Source organism: Pogoniulus pusillus, unplaced genomic scaffold (assembly GCF_015220805.1).
Source record: "Pogoniulus pusillus isolate bPogPus1 unplaced genomic scaffold, bPogPus1.pri scaffold_62_arrow_ctg1, whole genome shotgun sequence".
NCBI lineage: Eukaryota > Metazoa > Chordata > Aves > Piciformes > Lybiidae > Pogoniulus > Pogoniulus pusillus.
In genome coordinates this window covers 580,659-591,692 of record NW_026974712.1, presented here as the reverse complement: position 1 = coordinate 591,692, position 11,034 = coordinate 580,659, and the positions used below count along the sequence as shown (strand labels likewise).

Here is an 11,034-nt window from a genome sequence, read left to right as displayed (position 1 = left end):
CGGTGATCCTGAGGGGCTTTCCCAGCCTGAAGGCTTCTGTGACTCTCCTGATGGAACCTCCTGAGTTCCAGTTTGTGCCCATTGCCCCTCGACCTCTCCCTGGCCCCACGCTCACAGACCGTTAGATGTTGATGAGCACTGAGGAGGTTGCTCTCAGGCTGCTCTTCTCCAGCCTCAGCCCCACCAGCACCCCCAGAGATGCTCCAGACCCTCATCACCTTCAGAGACCCTCCCCAGCACCTCCTTGTCCCTCTTGAACTGGGGAGCCCAAAACTGCTCCCAGTTCTCCAGATGTGTCCTCACCAGGGCAGGGCAGAGGGGCAGGAGAAGCTGCCAGGCCCTCACCTGCTGCCCACACTCTTCTTCGTGCCCCCCAGGAGACCATTTGCCTTCTTGGCCACGAGGACACCTTGCTGGCTCATGGCCAGCTTGGTGTCCACCACTTTCCCCTCCGTGGAGCTGCTTCCCAGCAGGGCAACTCCTCCCCTCTGCCAGCCCAGGGGGTGGCTGCTCCCCAGGGGCAGGACCCTCCACTTGTCCTGCTTGTGCCTCTCCATGTTCCTCTCTGCCCAGCCCTCAGCCTGTCCAAGGTCTCTGAGGTGAGGTCAGAGATGAGGGAAGTCTGCAGCTCTTGCTGAAGAGCAGCAGGACCTTCTCTTGGACCAACCACTCCTCCCAGTTTTGGACCAGCAGCAAACTGGTCAAGGGCTCACCCTGTGCCCTCATCCAGGTTGTTGCTGAAGATGCTGACCAGGTCTGGCCCCAGTCCTGACCCCTAGAGATCATCACAAGCTCCAGGCCTTCAGCTAGACCCTGCCTCACTGGTCACAGCCCTCTCAGCTCTGTTCTTCAGCCACTCTCAGCCCACCTCATGTCCACTCATCTGACCTCCCTTCCTATGCTCTCCCAGGAGGGCCTCATGGGACCAAAGAGGAGAAGACTCCCCCAGGAGCTTTTGGTTCTGCTCAGTGTAAGAGGGAAGAGTTGGATGTGGCTGACTGGGCTTAGGGCAACAGGCCAAGAGTTGCCAGGTGACCAGAGATAAGGCCTGGGAAGAAGAGGGTCTGTGAGCTCCTGAGTGATAAAGCCAAGGAAGGCAGAGCCTGCAAGTGCCATCCCTGTGGTCAGGGGCCAGAATGTGGCAGTGGCTGAGCAGTCTGTGGAGCCAGCACTGACCTTGAAAGGCTCCACAGAGGACAAGCAGCTGCAGAGGGAATCACAGAATCACAGCCTCATAGAATCAGCCAGGGCTGGGGGGGACCACAAGGAGCAGCCAGTTCCAAGCCCCCTGCCATGGGCAGGGACACCCTACCCTGAAACACCTCCAGCCATGGGCCCTCAACCACCTCCCTGGGCAACCCCTGCCAGGCTCTCACCACTCTCATGCTCAAAAACTTCCTCCTCACCTGCAGCCTGACTCTCCCCACCTCCAGCTCTGCTCCATTCCCCCAGTCCTGGCACTCCCTGACAGCCTCAAAAGTCCCTCCCCAGCTTTTTTGGAGCCCCCTTCAGATCCTGGCAGGCCACAAGAAGGTCACCTGGGACCCTCCTCTGCTCCAGCCTGCACAGCCCCAACTCTCTCAGTCTGTGCTCACAGCAGAGCTGCTGCAGCCTCTGAGCATCCTCCTGGCCCTGCTCTGGACACTCTCCAGCATCTCCACATCCCTCTTGTCCCAGGGGCTCCAGAGCTGGATGCAGCACTCCAGGTGGGTTCTCAGCAGAGCAGAGTACAGAGAAGGAGCTGAAGATGATGAAGGCTTCCCTCACTAGGGGATCTTGCGACCACCGAAGCCATGGGCAGCAGGGCAAGTCCTTCTGGAGCAGGTTGTGCGCTGAGGGAGGGGCTGGGTTCTGCTGGGCTCAGCCTCCGGGGCCGTCCTGGCCACATGGCGCAGGATGCGGAGCGCATCTGGAGCGAGGCAGCGGTGGCTGAGCTGGCAGCGGCCCCAGGCTCAGCAGCCCAGCCGGGGATGGTCGCCAGGCAGCAGCGGAGCAGCTCTGCTGTGCCCACAGCTCAGGAGCTGTGCCGGCCGGAGGGACAGGGGAGCGCAGCCTGCCCTTCGCCACTAGAGCCACTCGGGGCTGCTCCTGCTCTCTTACCAGCAGTGCAGCTGCTCCCCTGTCCCCTTCCCTCCTGGCTGCAGCCTGTGAGCCATGGGCGCTGCGGCCTCCAGCAGACCTTGCTCCTCGCAGTTGTAGTGTTTAGGCTATGCCAAAGCACTGCAGCTGTACCTGGAGGGGGCTACCCACGGGGGAGGCACTCCCTGGACCCAGAGCACTCGCTGGGACACTCAGCTACAAGCAGGAGATGCCAGAAGCCACCAACCCAGTTCTCACCTTGCTGGCTTGCAGGAAGTCCTCTTGGCCATTATATACCTCAAGCATCTTCAGCATGGCCATGATGGTGCAGAAGGACATCTGGTCCTTCAGGAACTGCATCAACAAGACATAGATGATGTTCAGACAGTCAAAGATCTCATCCTCCAGCTCGGGACTAAGCAGTGGCTTTGAAGAGCTCAATGGGCACCTGTGGACACAGAGAAGGACTCAACTTCTGGTGGTTTCTTTCACAGGTGCACCTGACCACAGCCACCATCTGCAGCTGGGAGGTGTGGGCAGGTCCATAGGGCCTTGTGGTTCTCTCCAGCCATGGTGGGGTTAAAGACATCCCAAAAGGTAAACTGGAACAGCCATCTTCTTCCTGCTCCACCCACCCCTTCCCAGAGCCCTCATGGAGGTGTCTCCTCCCAAAAAGCTCCAACTCACAGGTTCTTCAGCCAGGTGTCCATCCTGGAGACAGTGTTCTCCAAAGCCAGGTTCAAATGCTTCTCCTGGAAGAGAGGAGAGAAAGATGGGGAGGAGCCTTCTGCTCCCACAGCTGAGGAGCTTCCATGTTTGAAGTCTTCTGGCCAGATTAAAGAGATGTCCTCTTGTCTGGTCCAGGCATTCAGCTCAGACCCCAGGTTTCTACCATGGCATCCTTCAACCCAGCTGAATACCTCTGAAGGAACCAAATCTGTGCCTCTGCCCATGGTTAAGCAGCCTCACCACACCCTGCAGAGCAGAAGACCTTCCACCAACCAGCTGTCCTTACAGGCACTTGCCAAGAGCTTCCTTTGCTCTCTATGATGCGTATGTAGATGGTCTTCAGGAGGAGCTGGAGTGGAAGGTGAATGCCAGGCAAAGCACCCTTGGAGAAACTCTTCATGGGGACCATCAGCAGCACCATATTGGCCAGTGGAGAGCACCTTTCAATCAAGGTCTTGTGAGCAGCTATCATCTTCTGGATTTTTCTAGGAGAGCAGGTCAAGAACACCAGGTGGACTTTGGAGCACCAAGAGGGGCATGTTGGTGGTGTCTGAGATGGCACCATAAGTGGTGGCCCACAGCCAGGGTAGCTGAGGGCTGGAAGGAGGAGGACAGGTTGGATGAGGCTTGAGGAATAGGATCCAGCACATCACAGAATGGGTTGGGTTGGTTTGGGATGGGATGGGTTGAGTTGGGTTGGGTGAGACCATCAAAGACCCTCTGGTCCAACCCTTCTGCCAAGGACAGGGACACCTTCCCCACCATTTGTGGTGGGCAGCCTGGACAGGTCTTTGAGAGATATGATCTAGTGGAAGATCACAGAATAGGTTGGGTTGGGTTCAGTTAGGGTTGGTTTAAGCTGATTTGGGTTGGATTGGGGTTGGGTTCTGCTTGACTCGATTTGGGTTGGACTGGGCTTGGGTTCAGTATGGGGTTGGTTTGATTGATTTGGGTTGGATTTGGGTTGAGTTCAGTTGGGGTTGATTTGGGTTGGATTGGGGTTAGGTTGGGTTGGATTGGGGTTGGTTTGAGTTGATTTGGGTTGGATTTGGGTTGGTTTGAATTTATTTGGGTTGGATTTGGGCTGGGTTCAGTTGAGGGTGGTTTGAGTTGATTTGGGTTGGATTGGGGTTGGGTTCAGTTTGGGTTGGTTTGAGTTGATTTGGGTTGGATTGGGTTGGGTTGGGTTCAGTGGGGTTGGTTTGAGTTGATTTGGGTTGGACTGGGGTTGGGCTGGAGTTGAGTTGGAGTTGGTCACATTACATTGGGCTGTGTTGAGCTAGATTGGGTTGGAAGTGGCCTTCAAAGTTCATCTTGCCCAAGCCCCAGGGCAGAGGACACACCACACTGAGGAGAAGGGGCAACCTCTCAAGAAGCCACCAAGCAGAAGGAGTGAAGAGTTGATGACCCTGGTCCTACAGCAGCCTGTCAGGCTCACCTTTGCTTCTCTTTCTCTTGCCTGAGGCGGATGAAGATTCCTCGTGGAAGGTCTGTTTGGGGAAGAGGATCCTTTCCTGTCTCCTCCTCCATGGCGTAGAGCAGTGGCACCAGCCAGATCCAGAAGGTGCCCTGAGTGGTGCTGAGACACATCTCCCTCAGAGCTGCAAAGTACTTGCTGAAAAAAAACAAACCAAAACAAGGTCCAAAGAAGTCCAACCAACCTCTGGGGTGCTGGTGGGACACATCCCAGTGTGGGATGGAGTCTTCTCCAAGAGCCCACGGCAGGGTTCATCCTGCCTGGAAAGAGCTTGGATGGACACCTCCATGGGCCAACCAATGTCAAATGTTGGATGCTCTTCAAGTGCCCAGAGGACTCAGGATGGAGTCACCAGGTTGGAAAACACCAACTTGGGTTTAGGAACCTTCAAAGACCCCTTGGGACAGCACAGGGCAACCAAAGTGACCTGTGGGGACAGCCAGGCTGAGCCCTGGGCTCATAGTGGTGGTGTTGCTCCAGGAGAGAAGGTTGAGGCCAATGGGATGAGAGTCACCAAGGCCAAGTGCTGGGTCCTGCACATGGGTCACAGCAGCTCCAGCAACACCTCATGTGTGGGGCAGAGTGGCTGGAAAGTATCTGGCACGAAGGACTCGGTGGCCAAGGTGGCCACCAACATCTTGGCTTGCAGCAGCCACAGTGTGGCCAGAGGACCAGGATTGTCCACCTGTACTGGGCATTGGTGAGGCCACACCTTGAGTACTGTGTTCAGTTTTGGGCCAGGTTGGATGAGGCCTTCAGCAAGCTGGACTGGTGGGAGGGTCCCTGCCCATGGTAGGGCCTTGGCACTGAATGGTCTTCAAGGTCCCTTCCAACCCAAAGCACTCTGTGAGCCTTCTGGAGAACTTGTGAGGAGCAGCTGAGAGACCTGAGGGTGTCCAGCCTGGGGCAAGGGTGGCTGGGGAGAGGCCTTCTGGGTTCTGTAACTGCTAGAAGGGAGGCTGGAGCCAGGTGGGGGTCAAGGTCTTCTTCCAAGTGATGAGACAAGAGGAAATGGCTTCAGGTTGCCTCGGGGGAGGTTCAGGTTGGACATGAGCAGAAATGTCCTCACCCAAAGGTTGGCCAGGCCAGGCCAACCCATGCCTGGAGGGGTTTCAGAGCCAGGGAGATGTGGTTCTGAGGGCCATGGGTGGTTGGTGGTGATCTGGCAGTGCTGGGTCAGTGGTTGGGCTGGATGGCCCTGGAGGTCTCCTCCAGCCCAACCCATTCCATGATTCCCTGCCAGCTCTTAGTTACCTTTTCCTTCTCAGCTCTTTATATGTGTCCTCAGTGAAGATGAGGTCCTGGAGGCCATCTTCAGCCTCGGAGATGGAGTCTGCTGGGAGGTCGATCTTGAACTTAATGGAGATGTGGATGGCAAACAGGATCCTGAGCAGTCCTTGCTGCTTCTTTGGCTTGGGGTGCTTGATGATCCCTTCTAGGAAGTGGCTGATACTGCTCCTCACCTGGAGGAGACAGAGAAGGAGGGGAGGACATTTCACCAGGCTGGACAAGAAGGAGTTTGTTGGCTTAAGCTTGATCATCAAGATCAACCTCCAAGCCAAAGCTGAGCTGGGACTCATCCAGCAAAGCCTGCTGGGAGAAGCTGCTGAGTCCTGGTGCCCTGTGGCCATCCAGGAAGGTCCTACATGGCTTTGTCTATCCAGTGTCCAAGTCATGCAAAGACCATGGGATGGCTTTGCTTGGAGAAGGCCTCTGTGGTCACCGAGGCCAGCAGTGGACCCAGCACTGCCAAGTCACCAGCAAGACCTCAGCAACTCTAGGCCAGTCACTTGAGAGCAGCCTGGAGGAGGAGGACTTGGAGGGGTCAGCTGATGACAGCCTGGTCCAAGAGGAGGTGTCCCTGCCCATGGCACAGGCTTGCAACTGGATGCTCTTCAAGATCCCTTCCCACACAAACGCTTCTGTGGATCTATGACACCAGGTCCCTCAGCACCACATCTCCATGGCTTTGAACCCCCTCTAGGGCTGGTTTCCATCAGTGCCTCGGGCAGCCTGGGCCTGGCCTGGACAACGCTTTGGGCAAGGACATTTCTGCTCAGCTCCAACCTAAACCTCCCCTGAGGCAACCTGAGGCCATTTCCTCTTGTCCCATCACTTGGGGAAGACTTTGACCCCCACCTGGCTTCAGCCTCCCTTCTAGGAGTGGTAGGAAACCAAAAGGCTCCCTCAGCCACCAGCCCAAACAACCCCAAGGCCCTCAGCTGCTCCTCACAAGTTCTCTAGAACCACCTCCTCCTCCTCCACCTCCTATGAACACAGGCTGAGAGAGTTGGAGCTCTGCAGCCTGCAGAGGAGAAGGCTTCCAGGAGACCTTGGAATGGCCTTCCAGGATCTGAAGGAGGCTCCAGGAGGGCTGGGGAGGGACTAGTGACAAGCTAGTGACAAGGTCTGGTAATGAGAGGAGAAGGAGGAGGAGGAGAAGGAGGAGGAGGAGGAGGAGGAGGAGGAGGAGGAGGAGGAGGAGGAGGAGGAGGAGGAGGAGAAGAAGGAGGAGGAGAAGGAGGAGGAGAAGGAGGAGGAGGAGGAGGAATGGGTTTGGAGTGGCAGAGGGGGGATTGAAACTGAATGTGAGGAAAGGGTTCTTGGCAGTGAGAGTGGTGAGACCCTGGCACAGGTTGAGGATGGTAAGACCCTGGCAGAGGTTATGGGTGATGAGAAACTGGCACAGGTTGAGGGTGGTGAGACCCTGGCACAGGTTGCCCAGGGAGGTTGTGGCTGCTCCTTCCCTGGAGGTGTTCAAGGCCAGGTTGGACGAGGCCTCGAGTGACCTGCTCTAGTGGGAGGTGTCCCTGCCTATGGCAGGGGCTTGGAACCTCCTCTTCTGCCTCCTCCTCCTCTGCTGCCTCCTCCTCCACTTCCTCTGCCTCCTCCTCCTCTTCCTCTGCCTCCTCCTCCTCCTACTTCTCCTCCTCCTCCTCCTCTGTCTCCTCCTCCTCTCCTCCATGTTCTTCCTGGAGTGCAGGACCTCCCTTATCCATTCTTCAGAGGTTTGGTGCCCTCTCACCTTCTCCATGCTGTGGTAGAGCAAAACTTCTTCTTCTCTGTCCATGTCCCAGAGACAGATCCTGCAGCTGAGGCTGAAGCTCTCAAGTCTCCTCTCCATCTTCTCAAGGGAGCTCGAGGTGGGGGGAGCCTGGAACTCACTCACCAGATGCTCCATCTGGAGCTTACCACTGGAGGCCTTGGACAAGATGTTGGAGAACTTGGAGCTGCTGTCGGGAAAGCTGCACTCAATGTGCTCAAAGAAGGTCCAGGTTCCTGGGGGAGAAGAAGGGACTCTGGGGACAAAGTGGAGACACCACCAGAGGAGAGCCTCAAAATAAAGCAGAGCTGGATATGGATCAGCCTCCGAGCAGGACTGGTGGCCCACTCTGGTCCAACATCTGCACCAGTGACCTGGGTGATGGTGCTGAGTGGGCCCTTGGCCAGTTTGTTGATGGTACCAAACTGGGAGGAGTGGTTGGGTCCACCAGAGCCTTCCCTCCTCTCTGACCTCACCTCAGAGACCTTGGACAGGCTGAGGGCTGGGCGGAGAGGAACATGGAGAGGCACAAGCAGGACAAGTGGAGGGTCCTGCCCGTGGGGAGCAGCCACCCCCTGGGCTGGCAGAGGGGAGGAGTTGCCCTGCTGGGAAGCAGCTCCACGGAGGGGAAAGTGGTGGACACCAAGCTGGCCATGAGCCAGCAAGGTGTCCTCGTGGCCAAGAAGGCAAATGGTCTCCTGGGGGGCACGAAGAAGAGTGTGGGCAGCAGGTGAGGGCCTGGCAGCTTCTCCTGCCCCTCTGCCCTGCCCTGCCCTGCCCTGGTGAGGACACATCTGGAGAACTGGGAGCAGTTTTGGGCTCCCCAGTTCAAGAGGGACAAGGAGGTGCTGGGGAGGGTCTCTGAAGGTGATGAGGGTCTGGAGCATCTCTGGGGGTGCTGGTGGGGCTGAGGCTGGAGAAGAGCAGCCTGAGAGCAACCTCCTCAGTGCTCATCAACATCTAACGGTCTGTGAGCGTGGGGCCAGGGAGAGGTCGAGGGGCAATGGGCACAAACTGGAACTCAGGAGGTTCTGCTTCTGGACTTTGAGGAGCCCACAGAGGCTGTGGGGTCTCCTCTGGAGAACTTCCAAACCCCCCTGAGACCCTGAGGTGGAGTTGGAGCAGGAGATCTCCAGAGGTCCCTTCCAGCCCTATCAGTAGGTGGTCACCACCACCCCTGGTCACAGCGTGGAGGTCACCACCAGGCCTTACCCTCTGCTTTGATCTCCTCTGGGGGTACAGCCAGGACACGGTAGAAGGGACCTCTCTTGCCCTGAACATTCAGGTTGTCTCCAGAAAGTTCCTCCAGTTGGCAGCTTCTGGCCTGGCCTATGAGGTCCCTGAGGTTGACGATGGCATATCTGTAGTGGACAGGCTGTCCCCGCAGGTCGGCCAGGGGGATGCTGGCACTGCCTATCAGCAACCTGCCACTGGAAGGAGAAGAGAAGAAGCTTTGTTGGCTTGAGTTGACCAAAGTCAACCTTCAATCCAACTGTCAAGTTGGGGTTCGTCCAGCAAGACACTGAAGGCCTTTGAAGCCCCCAGGAGGAGACCTGCAGCTGTGCTCAACCAGAAGAGCCAAGGAAAGCTCCACCCCTGGCATCTCACAGCCACAGAACCAGTCAGGGCTGGAAGGGACCCCAAGGATCAGCCAGTTCCAACTCCACTGCCATGGGCAGGGACACCTCACACCAGAGCAGGCTGCCCACAGCCTCACCCAGCCTGGCCTTAAACACCTCCAGGGGTGAGGCTTCCACCACCTCCCTGGGCAACCTGTGCCATGCTCTCACCACCCTCATGCTGAAGAACTTCTTCCTAAGCTCCACTCTGACTCTCCCATTTCCAGCTCTGTTCCACCCCCCCCAGTCCTATCTCTGCCTGACAGCCTAAAAGTCCCTCCCCAGCTTTCCTGTAGCCCCCTGCAGACACTGCAGGGCCACCAGAAGGTCCAATCTAAACCTGCCCAGGCTCAGCTTGAGGCCATTCCCCCTTGCTCTGTCTCCAGTTACTCTGTGAGCAGAGCCCAGCAGCAGCCTGTCCACAGTGTCCCTTCAGGTAGCTGTAGGCAGCAATCAGGTCTCCCCTCAGCCTCCTCTTCCTCACACTGACCATCCCCAGCTCCCTCGCTCCTCCTATGATTTATTCTCCTTCCCCAGCTTCGTTGCCCTCCCCTGGACCCACTCCAGCACCTCCACAGCCTTCTCCCCCCTTCTCCGCCCCTCTCTGCCCCTTCTCTCCCCCCTTCTCCGCCCTTGTCCACCCTTCTCTGCCCCTTCTCCACCCTTTCTCCACCCTTTCTCCACCCTTCTCTGCCCCTTCTCCACCCTTTCTCCACCCTTTCTCCACCCTTCTCTGCCCCTTCTCCACCCTTTCTCCGCCCTTCTCCACCCTTCTCTGCCCCTTCTCCACCCTTTCTCCGCCCTTCTCCACCCTTCTCTGCCCCTCTCTGCCCCTTCTCTCCCCCCTTCTCTCCCCCCTTCTCCACCCTTTCTCCGCCCTTCCCCGCCCCTCTCTCCGCCTTCTCCCCCCTTCTCTGTCCTTCTCCACCCCTTCTCCACCCTTTCTCCACCCTTCTCCACCCCTTCTCCACCCTTTCTCCACCCTTCTCCACCCCTTCTCCTCCCCCTTCTCCGCCCTGTTCACTTGCAGGAGCCTCCTCCCTGTGCTCCAGCTCCAGCAGGACATCTCCAGAGAGGTTCCTCAGCCCCCAGCTGAAGGTCCCCAGGGGGAACCCCAGCAGCAGCCTCTCCCCAGCTGGGGCCCACCAGGGCTGGGCTTCACCTTTTCGTCTTCTTCATCTTGGCGAACTCCTGGCAGGAGCCAGGTCCCTTGTGGAAGACCACACAGACCTCAGAGCCTGCCTCCAGCTTCAGCTCTTTTGAGAGGACAGCCACGAACTCCAGGGTCATGCTGGCTGGGGCTGGTTGAGGTCCACTATAGAGGTAGGGGCTGGGATGGCAGCTGTGGGAAGCAGAGGTGGTGAGTCCTCCTCATGTCCTTCGGCCACCATCCCCTCCAGCAGCTGCTCCCCCACTCACAGCCACGTCAGGGGGGTCTGGGCCGTGGCAGCCACCAGCTGCCTCTCGCTCAGTGTCCTGGGGGAGACCTCCTGGTTGCTCCAAAGTGCTTGAAGCATCTCAGAGCCAGCAGCCATCAAGCTGTGGTGAAGAGAAGATGGGGAAGGACCTTCTGGGGGTCTCAGTGCCAGCCAGGGGTGGGAGGTGGGGGGAGAAGAGACCTAACGATGTCCAAAGTGCTTCTCCTCCCACCGCAGCCGCTCCCCCCAGGGGGCTGCTGGAGCTCCATCCCTCCAGGTCCAAGCCCAGAAGCCTCCAGAGGTGACATCCCATCATGGCACTGACCTGCGGGCATAGCCTGGGTCTTCTCCGACCTGGGCATCTGCAAGCAAGGAGACAGCTTGGGTCAGAGGTGGTGGTGAGCCACATGGAGGCCACCACGGAGAGGGAGGCTCCTCGCAGCTTGGCCATGGTCTCCCTGGGAGAAGAACCTCAACCTCCGCCAAGAGCGAGGCCTTCAGGCTCCTCCCAAGCTCCACCAGTGGCCCTCTGGGGACAGGGAGGGGGCAGCCAGGCCAGCTGGTGGCATTGTCCATTGGCAGCTCCCAGGAGCTGCCACCACCCAGGCAGCCCTGGGCACTGGGCAGGACTCATGGGCAGAGAAGGCCAAGGCAAGGCCCTCGCGGGTA

The 11,034-nt window shown here is 58.1% G+C and overlaps 1 protein-coding gene across 1 annotated transcript; it reads right to left on the bottom strand.

Moving 5' to 3' along the window:
• Positions 1-341: 341 nt before the first annotated feature.
• LOC135174373 (uncharacterized) lies at positions 342-10,422 on the bottom strand. Its single transcript, XM_064141643.1, has 11 exons — positions 10,367-10,422; positions 10,110-10,289; positions 8,541-8,758; positions 7,311-7,564; positions 5,540-5,748; positions 4,247-4,423; positions 3,095-3,293; positions 2,767-2,831; positions 2,338-2,527; positions 714-775; positions 342-594 (listed from the first exon to the last, which is right to left on the bottom strand). Exons 2-11 carry the CDS (start codon positions 10,235-10,237, stop codon positions 342-344), a joined length of 1,755 nt encoding a protein of 584 aa, XP_063997713.1. The 5' UTR covers positions 10,238-10,289; positions 10,367-10,422.
• Between the last annotated feature and the right edge of the window lie 612 nt (positions 10,423-11,034).

What these genes read in the sequence shown, in the direction of transcription:
- LOC135174373 (XM_064141643.1), bottom strand. Translation starts at nt 10,237, where the DNA reads ATGACCCTGGAGTTCGTGGCTGTCCTCTCAAAAGAGCTGAAGCTGGAG. An exon ending in AAAGAGCTGAGAAGGAAAAG is followed by an intron (nt 4,424 to 5,539) that starts GTAACTAAGAGC and finishes GTTTTTTTTCAG; the next exon opens with CAAGTACTTTGCAGCTCTGA. An exon ending in CAAGAGAAAGAGAAGCAAAG is followed by an intron (nt 3,294 to 4,246) that starts GTGAGCCTGACA and finishes CTGCTCTCCTAG; the next exon opens with AAAAATCCAGAAGATGATAG.